General features: G+C 31.8%; 1 protein-coding gene across 2 annotated transcripts in view; it reads right to left on the bottom strand.

Moving 5' to 3' along the window:
- Window positions 1-22531, bottom strand: part of LOC142320418 (uncharacterized) — a 117297-nt gene that overhangs the window by 63841 nt on the left and 30925 nt on the right. For both annotated transcript variants that reach the window (XR_012755379.1, XM_075358134.1), the window contains exons 4-5: window positions 15185-15337; window positions 3395-3520 (exon numbers count right to left, since the gene is read on the bottom strand). Coding sequence is in view for 1 of the 2 variants with exons in the window: in XM_075358134.1 (XP_075214249.1) it covers window positions 3395-3520; window positions 15185-15334 (276 nt within the window). In the remaining variant the exon portion in view is untranslated. The remainder of the gene's footprint in view (window positions 1-3394; window positions 3521-15184; window positions 15338-22531) is intronic.

The following is a 22531-nucleotide window of genomic DNA, read 5'->3' as shown; positions in this document are numbered from 1 at the left end:
ATCAAATGGGTGGTACGATCCAAGTAGAAGAGGTTGTAAAACACTTGCTCCAGGATTATTTAGATGTAGGACACGGTGTTTATGTGGATAATTTTTACAGTAATGCACCTCTTGACCGATGAATTGTTGGAAAGAAAAACTTATGTAACGGGGACCCTGAAAGCAAACCATAAAAAAAATCCAGTCCATATTAATAAAAGAATTTCAAGCGGAGAAATTGAGCAAGGTTATACCACAAAAGGTATTTGTGTATTTAAGTGGTTCGACAATGCCAGATGAATAACGCATATTTACTGTATAAAATATATAGGCCTAACGAGAAAATGACATTGTTAAAATTTCAGGACGTATTATTGAAAAATTAATCTATAGTAACCAACAGAAAATAAGATCAGAACCAGCAGTTTTAGAGGCATTGGCAAGACCCAAATTCGTATTCCACGGAAAATGGAAAAGAATGAATCTGTTAGAAAACCACAGAGGAAATGCTGAGTGTGCACTCAAAAAAAAAAAAAGTTAGAAGAGAATCCCAATATTATTGTTCATTGTGTCCTTCGCAACCAGCTCTTTGTTTTGAAATCGTCTTAACTTGGATGGCCTGGAGATGGAGTTCCAACCAAGCTCACGACCAATTTTATTAAGAAAAAATGACCTGTGAAGGCATATCGTAATGCATACACCAGGCTGCCGGAGGACACAGTCCTCTCCGGCAGTGTATCCACAGTGAATACAGTCACAGTAATAGATAGCGAGATTGCCAAGAGCAGAATATTAAAAGCTCTAACAATGAGGCACTCACAGGTGATGTGGTTATTGAATGCTTCACGGATCCAGGCAAGTAATGTTTTGACAGCTGCTATAGAGACTAAACTAGTCGGTGAGAAAATAGGAGAGCAGGTTCCAGTAAAGATACATTCCATATAGCCTACATAAATTCTGGCGACAGTTCCAACCTGGCCCAGGCATTAGTTGGCATCCTCAGTAAAATAAGGATTAACGGCAGAAACATAGAACCCGTACAGACAAGAGATTTAAGGCATGAAGTGTGCTACCTTCGTGCGTAAAATAAAATATTAGAATGTGACAGGAGGATGAGTGAGCAGAACTATTATGTGGCTGTACCAGGCAGCAAATCCCCCTCTGCTTGGCGAAGCGAGCAGCAAGATCAGCCTAATCATTAAATATAGACACTCATATTGAAGACAAAAACTTCATATGCTGACCTTCTGAGAACCATCAGGATGGGTGTTACAGTCCCTGACAAGGCTGAAATACTTTTCATTCAGAAATCTGGTGACAAAATGAGATTAGAGATAAAAATAATGCTGGAGCATTTAAACAGGTGGTTACTACCGCCCTTAAAGAAGTATCAGTGTGCAAGAGAACCATAACTGCTGCACTCAGCATCCAGGATCTTGAATGTAACATAAGAATGGAAGACATAGATGAAAAACTCATGGAAACTGCTGGTCCACATCTGCCTGAAAATGTGCGCTATACCATCAGAACTGGTTACAGTGACAATAAGGTTGCCACATGCTGGTTCCCTGCAACATTGTCTGCGTCAATCGTGCAGAAGGCTGCATATGAATTAGTTTGGTCTTCTGTCATGTCGATATAATGGAGCAGCCCCTGAGGTGCTTCACGTGCTTCATGTTTTGTGGCAGGCCATACGGCAAGAAGTAGCTGCTGAAACAAAAGGACTGGAGCATGTTGTAACTGTGGTGGTGAGGGCCACAGGGCAGCAGACTCTATGGAGACTTCCAAATGTCTGTCCTGTGGCATCAAAGGACAATGTACAGGATCTACTGCATGCCCTAGAGGAACTGGAAGGGAGACTGCTAATGAGGACTGGCCAGATTAAAGTACGGAAATGAGGATAATTCAAGTTAACTTGAATCATGCTGTATTGGCTCATGATCTACTGGCCAGATATGCCTTAGAGATGGGAGCAAATATCATACTCATCTCAGGGCCATATGTCACTCACCCACCACCAAAGTGGTATTGTCAGCAGACAGGGTGCCGCCATCTGGACATGTGGGACTTCACCCATCCAGGATGTGCGCCTGCAGGAGAGCTTCATCAGGGCAAGTCGGGGTTATTTACCTCTACTTTTGTTATATATCACCGAATATCCCAACTGAGAGGTATGAGAGAAATTTGCCGCTATTGCAAGGGATCTTCCTGTAAATTGCCCTGCACTCCTTGCAGCTGATTTCAATGTGTGGTCCACAGATTGGGGCTCCACTAGGACTCACAGTCAAGGCAAGGTTATTAATGCAGACAGCTGTGGCGCTGGATCTTGTTTGTCTGAACAGACTCCATATGATGGGACCAGGTGGAAATGCAGGGTTTGTCCCCGGCTACTGTGCGGACAAAAACGAGGTTACATTCCCTTGTTAGGTGACCTAACAAAGTCACCTAATTTATTGGGTATAGTTCATCTAGCTAAGTCACCTAACTTATTTGGTTGGCTTATTTGGATGTAGGTCTAAATTTCTACCTTACGTAAAATATAAATTTGATTGGTGTGAGTGTAGCAATGATTTAACTTATAACTCGTTCATTTTCTGAGGCATTCACAGTCACAAACGGTGTTGTCAAATTTGGACTAAGCGTGGGGTCTGTGCTTCCGGCAAAATCTGACTTGTACTTTACTGATGCAAACGTCTGCCGAGGCATTTACATTAGTGGCATCCTGAACGAGACCTGGCTGATGACTGTGAGATGTAATCAGTTAGAGGGTCTAAAGACAACCTCCAGTAAGGCCCCTCAAGGCTCGGAACAGAGGAGGTGGTGTGACAACTCGTAATGTTACAAGGTGGATGTCTTCCCCTATGGGGTTGGGATGCCCTTAAAGAGATATCGCGATTGCAGACAAGAGATTGGGATGGCAGACAGATATCGCGAATGTAAGGATCTAGTTACATGCATTCGCAAAGCTAAAAAGAGATCCTGGAAGAAGCTAATTACAGATGTAGAAATTGATCCTTAGGACAGGCCTTACAACATACTGGAAAGGATAGCCATAAAGCCCAGAGCCCATGTCATTCAGGATAGGATGTGCAGAAGGTTCGCAATATAAACAAGCTGTTTCCTCTCAGACAGGAGCTAGGGATTGATGATAGAAGTGATGTGGATATCATACGGATAGACACTAGGCTAAGATTTGGAATACAAGCCATAGAGTGGCTAAAAAATCTGAGAGGACTGCGAGACTGACTACTCGCCTCCTCCCAAACAGTGGCAGACCGACCCTGCATCATAGAAGGTTACTTATGGGAGTGACGTACACCACACTGCTTTATGGGACTGAGCTATGGGCTGGAGTAATTAGAGGGCTAAATCTGGAAAATTGGTGTTCCCTGTATGAAAAATCTAACATCCTTACCTCTTCATTTTCAACTTTTACATTTTCTGATTTAACTAAGTTTGTATCTTCAATTGCTAAAGGATCTTTTGGAATATCACTATTAATATCAAGCGGTTCCTCCTTCAGTCTCATTAAATCTTTCTGCTGTAACACAAAATAAAAAATTAATGCTACAAAGTAAGTATATTTATGATATTTTGTTCTGAATAATTATTATAATTAAAATTAAAAAAAAAAATAATTATTATAATTATGATTAATAATTCATCATTTTTATTATGAAGAGAAAACTATCTCTAATTCACTTACCAGATACATTAACAGTGCAGCCATAGTTCAATTATTATTATTATTATTATTATTATTATTATTATTATTAAGTGACTTTAATGTGCCAGGTTTCATCCAAATTTAGCTCTTCACCTTACAGATTCTTCAACAAAATCCAATCATTTACAATCAAATAAACTGATAAACTGCTGCGGTAATTCACTTCATTTAGTTTTTCCAATTTTACAGACAGCATTCATATTTCATATGATAATATTTTAGAGATAATCTAACCTAAAATTTTGAATTCTACTTATAAGTGATAAATACATATCAGATTATAAAAATATTAATTTTGTAAGATTCAACATTTACTAAATGAGAGTTTGATTCTAAACAATATTTATTTATTTTTATTTTATTTTTTATATATCAACATATAAGTCTGAAGCTTGTGTGTGGAACATGGAAATTGATTTTGTAGTGTATGAAAAAATACCATGCTGACTGGGATTTATATTGATCATGATATAGAAATTTTTGCTGAGGAATTGCAACCATATATTAATACATATGTACCAAAAGTACTTATAAAAAAAATTAATTTTCTCTAGTGAAAATACTAATAAATAAACATAAGTAAACATAAAAGAATAAGTGATTTTCTAGTGAACTTATTACCAGAATTATTAATAAGCTTCAAAAACAATGTAGATCTACTTATTATGAATTATTTAAGAACAAATTGTACGTAATACTCTTAGTCGTAAAGATTTATTATTAAGTTATATTGTTAAACTTGAGGAATCTTTATATACTGATCCCAAAGATTTTTTAAAATTTGCTAATAAAAATGACAACAGTAGATCTTATCCATCTCTTATTAGTTTTGAAAATAAGTATGCTGATAAAGGTGCTTATATTGTAGAAGTTTTTGCTAAAAAATTTGGAAGTATCTACACTGATTTTTCCTAGACTGAAATTAGATTTAACAATAATGATCGCTTCACTTTTAACTAAGCTCTTCAATCGTTATTTAAATACTGATGTTTTTCCTAGTTGTGACATTCAGATATCAATAATGATTGTCCTATCAGCAAATGCAATTTTTTCGCTAAACTCTTGGATAAGTTAGTTTGTTAGAAAAAATTAGACCTTGAATACAGTAACTTATAGTTCTGAACAACATGGTTTTTTTGGAAAGTAAATTAGACAAATGAACTTAAGTGCATATTTGGAAGATATTGTTGATGTGCTAAATGACAGTTATTATCTTGATGCAATTTACAAAGATTTTCGTTGTGCGTTTGATGTAGTTAACATAAAATTACTTATTAGAAAACGTGCTGCGTGTGGATTTAATAAATTCTCTTGGATACATTAATTTCACTCAAACAGAATTCTCTGTGTTAAAAACGATAATTTTATCTCTAAGCCTATTTATGTTGGATCTGGAGTAAGACACGGCATGCATTTTGGTTCAACAATTTTCCTACTACTTATAAATGACAGTTTAATAAGTTATTTGCATTTTTTTTTATTTGCCAATGATATGAAATAGTTTATGTCCATTACAATTGTAGCTGATATTCAGTTACTTCAAAGAGTTGAGCTCTGTGCTTAGAGATAAAAGCAGGAGCTACTATTGGGAATAATAATTTTGATATCAGACGTGCCTGACTAGCATGGATTTGCCGAGCTGAACTATGCATTGAACAGAATGACAGCCACACTGAGGTACTGCTTTGAAGAAATATTTGCAAATTTATCAAGTAAGAAGAGTTTTGATGTTTAATAATTTTTAGAAAAAACCAAAAGGTATGTGGCTGGTATTTTTTGAAATATATTTTTTATTCTTTTTCTGTTATTGATATGTTTTCTTCTTTTTTATCATTTACATTATTTGCCCAAACACTGCTGAAAATTGTTCAGTTTAAAATCACATCCATTTTCCAATCCAGATTGTGCGTTCTGTTTCTAATTAAAGTTGAACTTTTCAGATTTGTGTTTAAATTTAAGACATATTTACAAAAATTTTCTCAGAAGTAAATTCTCTGCTAAGTTAACAAGAAATTTTTCTTTGTTTCTTGGTAAAGTTATTTTATTCCAAATTTAAAAAAAAAGTATATTTTCTAATAAAAATGTTTCTTTTTTACCACACTCTTATTAAAAACTAAGTGAAAGAGAGGTCAATTCAATTTCTTAGATCAAACACCATAAGGAAGCACCAAAAACGATTATACACTGAAGTTTTTGTATAGTTTAATTTCACAAAGGGAGTAGAAAGCAGAGCTAAATGTTTTGCGAGGCAAATCTCACAAGTAAACAGTTTTCTGACCTATGTTTTTATGAACATTTTTTCATACGTTTGGCAATAAAATCATCTCCCGAGAGACTGCCATGCAATTTGTATATTGAATGATAATTTATTTTTAAATGATTCTAGTGATAATGCTGATTTTGGCAACTATTTTGATGAAAATCCTGAATACAGATCAAAATTTGACAAACCAGCTGTAAATGACACAACAAAAAATCAAAAGGTTTATAGAGAGTGGGCCAAGCAAAGGTTATGGAACTATGAATTTGTCTGATTCTGTTAGTAATTCCGCTGATACAAGTAATAGCAACACTACTCCGATTTCTTGAATTCCTGATGAAACAGAGTATTTTGAAGTATGCACTATTGGTGCCTCCAACGGTCCAATGTTTTCAACAATGCACAACACAATGGTAACAGGGAAAGAAACAATAAATCTAATCTTCACTGCAGTTAATAATTTAGATATGGGGACCCTCTGGTGAAAACCAGTTATTTTTCCCAATGCCTTTCCACAGTTAGTTAATGATTAAATAACAGCAAAGGTACAGACACCAACCTCCAAGAAGCGTACAATGTTCGACAACTCATCGACTTGCTTCTCCCAAACATTCAATATGCAATGAATCCCCAACAAAAAATATGAATCAATTAAAAATAATTGCTTTCACAGTAGGGCTTGTTTTTTGTTACTGCAAACAAATGACATCAGTACGGGGTGAAACTTTTCAAATTATGCCTTATCTACTATGGCCACACATGGAATCTCATGATAAATGCTGGAAAAGAAGCAGTTTCAGGCAAAGGGGTTGCAGAAAATTATGTGTCTGAGCTTGCTGGACCATTACTTGATGCTGGATGAACATTTTATTGTGACAATTTGTACACAATTGTTCCCAGCTACTTGATTGTAGAAATAATCTCTGTTAGATTATTTCTAGACGAACAATAACAAATAACACACATACGGTGAGCAACTTACAAACCAAACTGAGCAAGTTTGAATTTGTTATTTGAGTGTTACCTTAAACACTGCTTCGATTAGCACCATTACTGGTTGTGTATATTACTACATGAATCTACTATTGTCAGTTTTAAACTGTTCATCCTTCAATTCAGCAAGTTTTGTTCCGTGAGTTGTGTTTTTCTAAAATGCCTTAGTGAATCAAGAAATGAGTTACTATAGTGAAAAATAATCTGTGTTCTGAATCCTTTCAGTTTTCTTTTTTCATGGGTGCACAAGGAAGTGTCGTTTTCATCAGCGAGAAAGGATAATCATATAGTATGTAAATAAATATCAAAAATTAAAAACTAAGAACCCAAAAAATGAAATAAAACCAGCAGTAGATCTCGACTGTTCCTCATATTGATTCATATGCGTTAGAGAACTCTACATCAAAAATTGGATGATTTTGTTGCACTTTAATAAGAGCTAAGTACAGATTATTTGGTTTTGTCTATTCTAATGGCATTTCGCCACTTTCAACAGGGCTTGAATGAAATGCACCTGTAGTAAGATGGATGAATGAATGATAAACTACATCTAGCTAGCATTCTAAGAATGGTGGACTAACTGAATGAATAAGCTACACAGTTGTACTCCATGTAAGAATGGACTAGAACTCAGTAAAAGTGGAACATGCATACTCAATCAGCTCCTCATCGATTATTAGATAAAACTCTCTCTGCATGTCTATCGTTTTTAAAATTTTACTTTCAGCTCCTTTAAAAATGTTACAGACATTAGTCATTGATCAAACAACATTATTAAAAATCTAACCACTGTATATAGTTCAACTGGTTCACCATGCAAAAACAATTGAGGGTCAGTATCTTCAAAAGTAGATGTTATTTCATTTGCATATTCCCTGGAGAAAATGCAAATTCAGTCATTTTACACCACAATTCTAAATGGGTTGTTTTATTTTGGAGCAGTCTCTCGCTAGTAGTTACAAAGTTCTAGATGCTACGTAAATTGAAAAATCATCAACAAATAAAGAGTTAGTTAGTTTTAATATTTATAGCTACGGCAAATAAAGTAACACTTAGGACAATTCCCTGAAGCATTCAGTTTTCTAGTGTGAAATTTTCAGATATCATCTTTCCAACTCAAACTCAAAAGGGCCGACTACTCAAAACGGCTGACAGGATGAAACCCCTGATAAATGCAAGATTTTCTAGAATACTGCATTCACACAGTGTATTTAGGATTCCTCTCCTCCAAGCCGTGACATACTTCTTTTGGACATCAAAAAATACAGCAACCAGGCATTGGCAAAGTAGAAAGGTGTTTTGAATAGCAGATTCCAAGGCAACTATATGATCGATATCATATAGCATTTCCAGTGGAAATATCATGGGAAATATTCAAGGCACACCTCCCGTAATGAGAAGAAAAAGCAACTTTTAATTCATTATGCAATTCTTCGCTAATAAAAGGCACACTTTTTAACTGCAACTTATAATTCATAAACTTAGGACAGTATGATGATAAGTGAAACTGACCTAAAAGAGTAACTAAGCACGTTCACCACACCAATTGGTAAGGTAACGAGGATGCCGTTGCTTTTCAGTCCAATTGACGGTGGTGACTGTCCTGACCCGCACATGGCCTGTACTTTTCTCCAAACAACAGATGATGCAATTGTCTGAGAAATGGTACTGACATAATTTAGCCATGATTTCTGTTTAGCACACTGAAACACTCGATTGCACACAGCTTTCACATTGCAGTAGGCGCAAAGCATTCTATCATAGGCCGATTGAAAGGACACAAAGCACTGCAACGATCCCTTAATGCACTTCTGAATTCTTCATTCTATCAATTTCTGTTTTTCAGAACAGCAGGTGCCTTGATTTTCCAGATGTTAGAGGGATATATTCACTTGCACTATCAAGTATCAGCGGTGAAAAATTGGAAATTTGGTAGATCACATCACCACTTTTGTTGTATTGGATAATTGAAGCTTTGTAGCTGATCCAGTCTGCTTTCCCAACCATCCTTCTGCATAGCTGACTGAGACAAACCCTTACTATCGATTGAGATAACAACTGGTCTATGATCGCTTACAAAATGTTTTTGGAAACACGCCAGTTAAGACAAGGAAGTAGGGATGCTGAACACGACAGATCGATGCACGAAAATGTACCTGATGAAGATGATACAAACATGTAAGATTCATCGTTCCATAAGCAGAAATCTAAGTTCTGCCTCAGTTGATCAACCACACTGCCTTGGGAAGAACATGATGAGCCCCATGAATGGTTAAAGATAAATTGTATCTTTAATTCACTTACCACACACATTAACAGTGCAGTCATAGTTCAATTATTATTATTATTATTATTATTATTATTATTATTATTAAGTGACTTTAATGTGCGAGGTTTGACCCATGTGCATAGAACATGGGAATCAAATTTTGTAGTGTATGAAAAAATGCCATGCTGACCAGGATTTAATATTGATCATGATATAGAAATTTTTGCAGAGGAAATGCAACTGAGTCAATCCTTTTGAAATGTCCTAGAAAAACATAAACTGGTTGCTTGAAAAATTAAAAAAAGAATGAAACTTACCAACTTGTTTCACTATTTTTTTATTTATGTTTTATTTAAGCACAGTACCTGTGGCAACCATTTTTGTTTCGGTGTGCACACACATTTCTGTAATTGTAAAGGTTTACGGAAAAAATCGTATCTAAAAAACTACTGGTCCTAGAAAGGTGAAACAAAAAGCGATTTATTCATATTTTCTCAAAGTAAAGGACTGGTTTAGTGACTTATTTACCTATCTCTTTTCTTTCTATGAGAAAATTACAAATAACATTGAACATGAAAAAATGTGTGAAATTTCACTTTTGGTAATTTTTTTCAAGTGGCAGGGATGGCATATACAGTTTGAATAATTTTTTTTATGTAGGTATATGTTAGTAGTTTTGCCATAAATAATATTAATGGTGATATTCTTACCCCTAAAATTTTATCTATTTCTGAAAACTAATTATTTTTTTAAATTAAAATTTTTGCTTCAAATAACTCTGATGGGGCTGGTGATAAAAATCTCAATTTTGCACAATTGTTGGACTGTTTTTGTAGATGTTTATGGCAAATAAAAAGTTTCTTGTGTTGAAGTTGATGTTTTCAGTATTTTTAAAATAGGTTTTTTTTAATTATTAATGATACATCTAATTTAATAACTTAACCAATACCAGTATCCAAATACAATTTTGATACAAAAACTTTAGCAAAACTTATCAAAACTGAAATTTCAATAAGTAGCCTAAATGATTTTTCAAGAATTCATTTTTATTTTTGTATTGGTTCATTTTTGTAAACACTATGGAATAAAAAATAAATTGTAGCAAAAATTAAATTGTACTTCAATGAAATAGCGTTTTTGTAACAATGAAAGTTTTATTTATTGTGGTACCGTATTTATTTTAAATTTGAATGCTGATGGCCTTTGATCCATACTGAATGTTTTCAGTTTTGATGGAGTTGATACACCCAAAATGCTACAAGCAGCATCAAATTGTTCAATATTGTGATGTGGAGCAATGTATTGCTCTTGGTTTTTGAATTCATATAGTTTTTTGTTCTGCCGAGAAAAAATAATTTTGAAATAGTTTACAGAAAGATAATTTCCAGGAACTAAAATTACATTTGGAAAAATGTGTTCTTTAAGAGCTTGCTCTAATGTTATTTGTATTAAGTTATTCTTAACTGTTTTTTTTATGAGTTCTCAAAGGGTCACAACAGAGCTGTCCATACAGGTGACTGAATTTTGAAATTTTAACTCTTTTTGAAGACATTTACAAACATTAGTGACAACATCTGAATTAACAAATAAAAAATAAGTTGTTTTCACATTAAATTTACAAATTTTAGTGAGTTCTTTTGGTTCCATACACTGTTTTACGACACTCTTCATTCACATAAATTCCTACAGAACATTGTTTTATGCGAAATTACTAGAAAATAATGTAAAAATTTAACTGATTTAAAATTTGCAAATATAATATTATTAAGTAAAACTTATTTTAAAAAACTCCTGAACACAAGATGAAATTTGTGACACTCTATAAAGATGTGAGCAGGTCCTTGACTAATATCAGACTGACCAGTCTGTAACTGCAAAGCTAAATGATGCAACAAGCATAAATGAGCATGTTGCAACAATATTAATTTTCCTGACAACTGGAAATAACTTCAAGCGCCTGTTATAACATGAACACTGCAGTTGAATGGCTCGAACAAGTCTAGTTCAACTATAGTAATTTGTATAAAAATATTGAAGTGCCAAGAAGACAAGAAACTCCCTTGGAGCACCTCTTTTTTGACGCAAAACAGTATTGCTTTTAACAGGTTTTTCATGATTTTTGAGAAGTTATAACTTCTTTATTAGTACAATACACAAGAAACTTTTCTAATTTGCCATAAACATCTACAAAAACACTAAGTTGTACAAATTTGACATTTTTATCATCAGCCTCATCAGAGTTATTTGAAGCCAAAATCTGAATTTTTAAATAAAAATTAGTTTTCAAAAATTCATAAAAATTTAGGGGTAAGTGTATCATCATTAATATGATTTACGGTAAAACTACTACATATACTTATACATAAAAAAATAATTCAAAAAACTGTGTAAGCCATCCCTGCCTCTCGAAAACAATTACCAAAAGTGAAATTTCACAGTTTTTCATGTTCAGCTTTATTTGAGGGTAATTTTCTCATAGAAAGAAGAGAGATAGGTAAAAAAATCACTAGAGCAACCTTTTACCTTGAGAAAATATGAATAAATTGCTTTTTGTTTTAACCTTCCAGGATCAATAGGTTTTTAGTTACAATGTTTGCCATACACCCTTGCAATCACAAGAATAGGTGGGCGCACCGTAACAAAAATGGCCGCCATAGATAAACTGCTTAAATAAAAAATTTAGAGAAATTAGTTTTAAGGTCCTGAGATACGTAGAAAACAAGTGGGTAAGTTTCATTCTTATTTGAATTGGTCAAGCAACCACCTTTGGGTCACTTTAAATGGATTGACCTGATTATATATTAACATTGTTGATACATATACAACAAAAGTAGTTATAAAAAAAATTAATTTTCTGAAGCATTTCTGTAGTGAACTTATTATCGCAAATATTAATAAGGAAAAGTTGTATAGGCTTCAAATACAACACATATCTACTTATTATTAAGAATTATTTAAAAACAAATTGAATGTAATACTCTGAGTCATAGAGATTTATTATTAAATTACATTGTTAAAGTTGAGAAATTTTTATATACTGTTCCCAAATATTTTTTTAAATTTGCTAATAAAATAGACAACAATACATCTCATCCATTTCATATTTGTTTTTAAAATGAATATGCTGAGGGCGATGGTATTGTAGACGTTTTGCTAAAAATGTGACACTGTCTATATTAACAATGATTTTTCCTAGACTGATATTACATTTAACTAATATGATTAATTAATTCAGTCAAATTACTTTAACTAAGAATGGTGCTGATGAGACCATTTGTCAATTTAATGATAATTCTTTGATGGACCCAGAAAATATTCATCCTCTTTTAGTTAAGAAATGCTCTGCTTTTTTGTACAGTTCTTAACTAAACTCTTCAATAGTTATTTGAATTCTGGTGTTTTTACTAGTCGTAACACTCAGATATCAATAATTATTGTCCTATCAGCAAATGCAATGTTTCTGCCGAACTCTTAGATAATTTAGTTTGTATGAAAATTAGAACATGCATACGGTAATTTATATTTCTGAACAACTTGGTTTTTTGAAAGTAAATTACACAAATTAACTTATGTGCACATATGGAAGATATCTAGAAGCAATTTTTAAATATTTTCATGGTGCATTTGATATACTCAATATAAAATTACTTATTAGAATGCTTGTTTTATGTGGATTTAATAATAAATTGTTGTCTTGAGTATATTTATTTTACAAACTGAATTCCCTGTGTTAAAATTGGTAATTTTACCTCTAAGCCTTTTACGTTACATGTGGAGTGTGACAAGGCATGCATCTGGGATCTCCAATTTTCACAATATTTATAAATGACATTAGTTTAATAATATACTATTCCCATTTTTTTTTTTTTTTATTTGCAAATGATATGAAATTGTTTAAGCCAATAATATAGCCAACAAATATAATTTAAGCCAACAAATATAGTTGATATTCAATTACTTCAAATTGACTTGCATCTATGCAAAAGTGATGCGACAAATGTTATTTCTTGTAACTTAAAAAGAATGTTTTCATATTCAATTTGGAAAGTCTGCTAATGTTGACATAATTATTTACTGAATAATATTACAACACAAAAGATAGCTACTGTTAAAGACGTGCCCCTCCCACCACAAACGCCCGAGTACAACCCACTTCAAAAACATCCAGTTCCCATGAATGACCCTGAATTATTGATATCAAGTTATCCTAAGTAAATAGATTGGTTATACTTATCTAAATCATTCAAAATTTTAAACGTTATTCTTTACAAATTTTAGAAATATTAACTCTTCAGAACTTTACGGTTATGCTTTTTTTTATCCAGTACTAAATTATTGCTCTGTTTTCTGGTGACCTTTTACTGATTTGCAATTAAATTTATCAGACATACCTCATACAATCTTTCTTAAATGTGCTGCCTATAAAATCAGTGATTCTATACACTTTGCTCATCATAACTTAATAATTCATATTTCAAATTTGTTAAAAGTAGCAAGTATTGAATCACATCTGATGAGGATAGATTTAATATTTGCCAATAAATCAAGACCTATTCTATCTTATGAATGTTAATTTTGTTAACTATTAATCTTTTGTTATTGTTTTTTTTTTATATGATTTTGTATTAATGGATTTCATGCCTGTTTATTTGAATAAATAAAGAGGTAAATTGCTGTTAATCATCCAGCCATTTCTTTGGATAAAAATGGAAAGTTAGGTCTTAACAACAAAGACAATTGCAAAATTGTAGTAAGTACTTTGAAAGATTAGCCAGAAATTAAACAAGGTGAATGCTTGAGTGCAACAAAATTAGAGAAAGAATCATGAAAACAGCCAAGAAAAAGTGAAGAACTTCTTCTAAGAAAAGATATGAAAAACTGAAAAAAACTTCACAAGACTGAAAAATGCATTAATACATCCACTACACAAATAAAAAGATAAAACAGAATAAATAACAACAAAAGGATTTCCCTCTTACATCTGATAAACATCCAAGCACTTCCAAATAGATGAAATTAATTTTAAACGCTAACTGGGAGAATACCAAGAAGGATTCACAAACAGAAGTGCAGAACAAATCTTGAACCTTAAAAAAATAAGGGAAAAATGACAAGGTATAAAAACTAAGTAATTGTCTTCATAGATTTCAAAAAGAGTTACAACTCAATCTACAGAATTTATTCTTCATTTAACAACCTTATTATTTGGTATAAATCCCGAAACAATTTTACATTATTAAACAGACTCTGACAAATATAAAATTAGAGGTGTCAGAAGAATTAGAAATTAAAACATTAATAAGACAAGGGAATGAATTAGCTTAAAAATATTTTATCTGTGTCCTAGCGAAAGCAATAAGAGAATGGGAAGATGAAACAAATTTGAACACACCACTAAATAAAACTGGGGAGGACCCGTTTGCATCAGATGCATCTTTAGTTTGAAATCAGATGAAATAAGTCAAATAAAAAAAAAAAAGGCAAGTAAAAACTTGAGAAAAATGCTACAACTACTAAAAATACAAGAAATGGATGCAAATTAAGAAGTAATAAAGATATTTACAAACACAATGAAATTGAAAATGTCAGATTACATCAAAAAATGAAGAGCCAAATCTTTTTTTCAAGCTCAGAAAAAAGATCTTCAACTATATTTACAGCAAAAACAATGCAAATCAATAAATTTCGGTGTTTCTAAATGAAATGAAGATATCTGAAGGAGATCGTGCAATATAGAACAATCTTCAGAAAATCACTACAAGATTTCATAGATTTCAAAGAGAAGGAGAAACAAAAAACAACAACATTTGGTCAAAAGAGAGAAGCCAAAAACAAAGTAAAAGAATGAAAAATTGATGGAAAATCAGTAAAGAAAACACAGAAATATGAGGAATGAATGCAAAATATTGCTTCATAATCCTCAGACAGTCAAATAAACAAAAAATTAAAAACTTACATGATCAAATGATGTATTCGTTCCCGTCCTGTGATTTGGTAAAAAAATGCATATCATGTTTCCTACATTATCCGGTTCATTCTCTAATTTAATACTTTTACTAAGAGGCAGAGCTTCATTATTAAAAGAATTATTTACAGGCTCGTTCATTATCTGTAAAAAAAAAAAAAAACAAACTAAAATAAAAATAAATTATCTTAATAAAATAAAAAAAACTATATAAAAAGACTTCATGACACGTCTCTTGCAATTCCTTAATGATTATTCTTGGTTTAATATTTAATGGTGGCCTGAATGAGGTTATATTTGATATAACCTCATATGAAAAAATCTACTTAACTTTACAGAGAATCTACTTCTAAGAAAATTAATATAAATAACATCTTTTAAAATTACACACAAATTCTGGAACTTTAAAAAACATAATGCACAATCTGGATCAGAAATGTGATAAGATTTTAAATAGAACAATTCTCATCAATGTATGAACAATTTAATGTAAATGAAAACAAATAAAAAACATAACAAAACAAAGAAATGAATAAAAAAGCTGATAACATAGTTGTAGGACTTTCACATCATATGCCTTTTTTATGATATGCAACTTACACACACTAACACACAACTGAATTTAAAATATTTATAATTTTATTTAAATACAATATTCTTTTGTTTATTTAATTTATTAACTCTAATTACAATTCACACACTTACTGCTTTACATCAGTGCTACACAACCACTCCTTGTGGTGACAGGGGGGTACTACAGATCCAGTATAACCACTTAGCCACTAATTTAGGGCATTTTTTGGGGTAGGGAGCAATTTCAAAAAAAAATTTTTAGCGAATATTTTTTTTAATAGTTAACATATTGCCCAAATTTGACCATTACAATACTTTCCCTCCTACAGCTGTAGCACTAAACGGGAAAGTAATACATTTTAAAAAACAAAAATTACATACTTTTTGTTTTTTTCTAAAAATTATCAAATATCAAAACTGTTCTTGATAAATCTACAAACATTTCTTCAAAGCAGTTGCTCAATGTGGTCGCCATTCTGTTCAATGTATATTTCAGCTCAGCAAATCAGTGCTAGCTGGGGATGTCTAATAGCATCATTATTATTCCTAATAGTAGTAGCTGCAGCTACTACCATACGATGTTTCAATTCTTGTATGCCAACATAAGCGAATAGACTAACGACTTCATCCAACCCCAAAGAAAAAGTCCGATGACATGGGATCAGAAGATCAAGATAACCAATTTTACTGGTCCGTTTTGACCAATCCATTGCTTACTAAATGTGTTATTTAAATGATTCATCACATCACGACAGTAGTGAGCAGGTGCGCTTTTTTTTTCCTTTTTGTGTTTAGCCACTGGAACCACAGTTACGATTACTTGAGAGGATGAATGAGGTTGATATGTGTGAATATAAATGAAGTGTAGTCTTGTACAGTCTCAGGTCGACCATTTCTGAGATGTGTGGTTAATTGAAGCCCAACCACCAAATAACACCCATATCGATGATTTAGTGCTCAAATTTGTAGAAAAGTGCCTTTACTATGATTTGAATCTTAGAACTCTCGACTTTAAAAACAGCTGATTTGTGAAAACGAGTTCACCACTAGACCAACTCGGTGCGTTAAAAGTTGTGCCATCATTGAAAAACCATATCTGCACTCTTATCTGCAAGTGAAATATCTTCCAAAAGTTACATTAGTATTGTCTTAAAAAAATGCAAGTACCAAACTCCTTTGAAGCTTAGTGATAAAAAAAGGGGCCTATGAAATTATCATCAAGACCACAGCACACATTAACCAAATAAACGTGCATAGGAAATTACTTGCAGCAGACTGATGGGAATTTTTTTTTGTCAAAGTGACAGTATTATGATAATTTACAATGACATTTCTTGTAAAACAGGATTCATCAGTAATTAGAATATTATTTAGGAAATTGGGATGATGTTCACAATTTCTAATCAACCGTTGACAAAATTTCATCCATTTTATCAAAATCAAGTGGTAATAACTCTTGTACACATGTTGCATTTTAAGGGTATAATTGGTGCTATTGCTTGATTGCTCATGTCACACGCTTGGATGTGAAACATGAAAGCGATGTTACAACCTTCTGGTGCTTGAGGTGGGAGATACTTCCACAACATTCAATACTGCTTCTTCAGCGTTAGCATTTTTTACAAAATAAAATTATTGTGGTTTAAGCAAAACTTGTTTCTCGAACCCATCTCTCCGAAAGGTTTTCTTAAAAACTAAGTGAGGTCCATTTTTATTCAATTTCTTAGATGAAACACCACAAGGAAGCACCAAATTTACCCCTCAATTTACACACAAGAATATTGAAACTGTTTAATTTCACAAAGGGAGCAGAATCCAGGGCTAAATGTTTTGCTTTTGCTAACTAACCATTTTCTGACTTATGTTTATATGAACTTTTTTTCTTATATTAGGCAATAGAATCATCTCTCCAGAGATTGCCGTGCAATTTGGAATCTCTTGTATATTGAATGATGTATTTTTAAATGGTTCTACTGATAATGCTGATTTTAGCACAGATTCTGATGAAAACCCTGAATACAAATCAGAATTTAACAAAGCAGTTCTAAATAACAGGACAAAAATCAGAGGTTTATAGAAAGCGATTGAGGAAAGTTAAGATGGAACTATGAATTTGTATGATTCTGCTAGTAATTCAGCTGATATAAGTAACGGCAACAATACTCCGATTTCTTGTATTTCTGATCTCAGTGTTATGAAGTGTGCATCACTGGAGCCTCCAACGCTCCAGGTATTCAACAAGGCTCTAGGACATGAAAACAATGGAGATACTGAATCTAACCTAACCGCATTAATAACTTAGATACAAGATGATATCTTATGGGGACCTTCCAGTGAAGACCAGTTTTTCCCTATTAGTTAATGATGAAATAATAGTGAAGGTACAGGCACCAACTCCCAAGAAAGCTATTTATGTACTGTTCATCAATGATGCCATTTTTAATTTATTAGTCGACGAGACAAATCATTATGCAGAATAAAAGATTCATCCAACCAGTACAAATAAAATGAAAATTTCTTTGGGATATTTTGTGGATTGGTCTTTATACAATGGTGAGTATAAAGCAAGTCTGTTGTATTCTAACCATGTTAGTAAAGAGATTTCAGATTCTTTTGAGAATGTTCCATGGTTCAAATAATGGAAATGCATCAGAAGGTGACACACTGTACAAAGTTCAACAACTCATCGACTTGCTTCCCATTAAGAAAGGTGTATCAATAGAAAATAATGCCTTTCAGAGTATGGCTTGTCTTTCATCAATACTGTTCAAACAAAAAAAAAAACAGCATGGGATGAAACATTCCAAATTAATTCCTTGTCTTTGGCTTCACAAGGAATCTCATTATATATGCTGGAAAAGAATAGAGCAGTTCCAGAAACATATTTGTTGGAGCTTTCTGGACCATTACTTGATGCTGGACGATCATTTTATTGTGACAGTTGATACAAAAGTGTATCGTTGGTTTCTCAGTTACTCGATTGTTATACACATCTTGTTAGTACCTTAAGGGTTAATGAAAATAGAAATCCAAAACAATTAACAGAAATCAAATTGAAAAAAGGTGATATAGTCTATACCCCAATGTTCAGGTACAAAAAAAGAAATATTGAAATGGAAATATAACAGGGATGTGTTAATGCTTTCAACAAAACACAGAGATGAAACGGTAACAAAATAGAAGAGACGGAAGGACAACATGAAACCCAAGGTAGTAACAGACAACAACGGTGCCAAAGCACCGATCTTCTATAAAAAATATGAGAAGATATAATGTTAAGAAGAATTAATTAACCTGTAGTACTTATTAAACATATTGAGATCAAAAGATAAGTAGAATTTTGGAGAATGTTCAAGTGACATAACTTGAGCTTATAATAACAAATAAAAATAAATTTTGAATTGTTTAGTAAAAGGGAAAAGTTAAAATTTGTTTTAAAATGATTTAACGAAATTACTTCCCTTGGAGAAAAATTTATTCATTAACTTCTTCCATTTTGTCTTCCTTTAAAAATCTGAATGTAGTTTTAATTCTCTAAATTCATTTGTTTTACTTTTAATTGAATCCATATTAGGTTTAAAGTTTGACTACCAGTCTCAGATTAATGAAACTGTTTCTTCCAAAATGCCATATACAGCTAATTTTATTTCATTCCTATTTACTACAGGAAGGAGCCAATAATTAGCTATACATGATGTGGAAGAAAAATTACGTTAATCTGAAACTCAATTATTAATAACTTTAGTAGTTTTGTCATTTTTTTGTAATAATGTTCAATAAATAAATCCATTATTCATTTCACAATAGCATTATTATAAATGTGGGTTTATAAGCATACATTTTTGAGGTTTACATTTAAATCATTTGTGTGAGGAAGAAAATGTCTCTTGAATAACAGGATATCTTAAATTTCGAATAAATTAGGACAAGGTAATATAATATCTAAATAAAATTGGGCTCAATTAAAATATCGATATTAGTTAATATAAGGTAGATTAAGATAAGAAGTTTCAACTCTATGTAATGGAAGGTTAGTTTATGTCTGGCAAAACAGCACAATACACCTTGAATGAAACGTTTTTTTATCGTGAATGCAATGAAGTACCACACCATAATCAGATTTGACTAATGCATTATTTATGCCTGAAATAGGCAAATGTTTATTGAATTGAAATCCCAATTTGCAAACAAACGTATATGCCTAAGTCTAACAAGACTACACAAATAAGAATGACCAAAAACATTGTCTACATTACATACAGCAGTATACAAAATTACATTTTTGTTTAATTGTAAACAATAGTCATTATTATTAAATTTATCATTACTTATCTTATCAGTATGAACGAGTGTGTAGTGTCGTTCACATAAATCACATAAGTTATTTGAGCAACACTGATTGTTACTATGACCTCTGTGAAAACATATGAGACAGTTATTTTTTAAAAAGTATCTTCATTCATCATTGGAAAAACTTATAGCATTTTTGTAACTGATGACTGAACTTTCAAAATAAACAATGCTTAAAGTTAGATCTAGAATAATAACATTATGTTGTTTATGAATCTTGTTAATGTTTGAAGTAGGATGTTTGCGATGAGACTTAAATGCATTGTTGTAATCTTGTCCTTTAACATTTCCAATACTGAACTGAGTTGTAATACTTTTTGAAAACCCCTTATTTGATAATCTTTTGTTCCACAATCTGGCAGTATTATATTCTAACCTTGTTAACTGGGAGTTTCAATGCCTCAAATGAGTTGACAAATGAAATGTCAATAGGATCTAATGATTATCTTTTAAAAAATATTTTTAAAATGCGATCTGTATTAAAATAATATGCAATCATACATTTGTTATCAAATTGTTTTATCAATAAATCTAATGCGATTTAATTTTCATTGTTTATTGGAAGATTTTTAATAATGGCTAAGGCTTCGTCTCTTAGTGCCATATGTAAATACTGTAATTTTTGAATGTGTTAAATCTTTTTGAGTGTTCTAATTCTTGCAATGAAAGCCTTAATTTATTTTATTTGTCTTAATTGTACTTTATCCACAATGATTACAATTAACTAATATGGCCAAAAAACAAAGTAAAACTAAATTACACTAATATTATGTAAATAAAGGTGTTAACATAAGTTACGAACCCAGTTTCAATGTAGTGAAAAAAACTACAATGTAATATTTTTGTTCATTCATAATTGAATGACATTGTAAAGAAAAGTGAAATTATAGTTAATAATTGCTTAACAATACCTAAGCTCAGCTGGTTCATTAATAAAAAATAGAAAATGATAGGCCATGTTTACATCAAGCAAAAGTATGAAGAAAACATGTGAATCCAAACAAGGTGGTCACAGAGTAAACAATATCAGCGTTAATCGAGGCAACGTTTTAGAATTGCTGCACTTAATCACAAAGTACGATGCTGTACTTCGTGAACATCTTGTAAGATCTAAAATGGGTAGCAAAATTTCTATTGCTTATATGTCACCAGAAATTCAGCAATTTTGGGAGATAAAGTTCCCCAACATACCAGACAAGTAAAAAAGACCAAATATTATTTGATTACATTCGACAGCACTCAGACTTTTCTCACAAAGAAATACATAGCGATTGAAAATCAGGAAGTACACATAGCTGCGGTTAATAAATAATTTTATTTGAAATAATTAGTAATCCTTTGATTAGAAAACCAGTGTTCTACCATTCTGTTATCCCAAATTTTAAATATTAAACAACCTATATGTTAAGACAAACAAATTCTCTTCCAGTAGGATTTAACTTCCTACTTCCTCCGTCACGATTTTTTCAGACTAATCTAAATTTAGAATGTAAAATTTTTTTTGTTAATTTATAAAAAAATTTAAATTATTGAAAAATAATACTGGTTAGGATACAAAGCAGTTCATGAAAAAAGTACTTTAGTGAGAAATGTATAACTTTATCGAGGTGATTTGTATAGATTAAATGTTACATTGTGTAACAATAAACTTTACAGACCGATTGATTTATAAATCAATCAATTTATAAATTTGTTTTGTGTTTATTTTTGTCTTCCTATTAAAACAAAAAATCTTAAGTGAACATCACATGACTTCCTTGCACGCATATTAAATTACATACACTTTTTTTTTTTTAATCAATATATTGAAAAAAAATTAAAAAAAAAACAAAAGATGAAGTCGGATTTAAACCGATGTGCCTTCCCCTTGTAAGATTCAAATATTTCATTAATTAAAATTTTATTTGGCTATAACTCTGGAACCGATGAAAGTAAATACCACTTATGGCATATCATTGAAAAGCTCTAAATGAGAGCTTATTATTGCAGTTAAGAAAATACCCAAACTCCAGATTTTTTGTATTTTGGGCTTTTTTAGATACTTTTGGTCCAGTCAATTGCAATCAAAAGGGGTAGTGCGCAACTAGATCTTATAACAATCGTAAATCCAAAATTTCAACATCCTATGGCTAATTGTTTTGAGTTATGTATTTTACATACATATGTATGTAAAAACATACAATGTCACACCAAAACTAATCAAAATGGATCCAGGGATGGTCAAAATGGATATTTCCGTTAAAGTCTTAAAACCGAAATTTTTTATGATCACAATATTTCCTTTACTTTGTACAAGGAAGTAAAAATGAGATTTCCTTGCATTCCCATTTTAATAAAAGATATTGTATTTTAAATTACAATGATGAAGTTAAAAAATATACAAACATCCTACACGAATTAATTAACCAAAACTGG

Source organism: Lycorma delicatula, chromosome 2 (genome assembly GCF_047948215.1).
Source record: "Lycorma delicatula isolate Av1 chromosome 2, ASM4794821v1, whole genome shotgun sequence".
NCBI classification, from domain to species: Eukaryota; Metazoa; Arthropoda; class Insecta; order Hemiptera; family Fulgoridae; genus Lycorma; species Lycorma delicatula.
The sequence above is the reverse complement of the archived record's forward strand: the minus strand, read 5'-3'. Positions and strand labels throughout refer to the sequence as shown.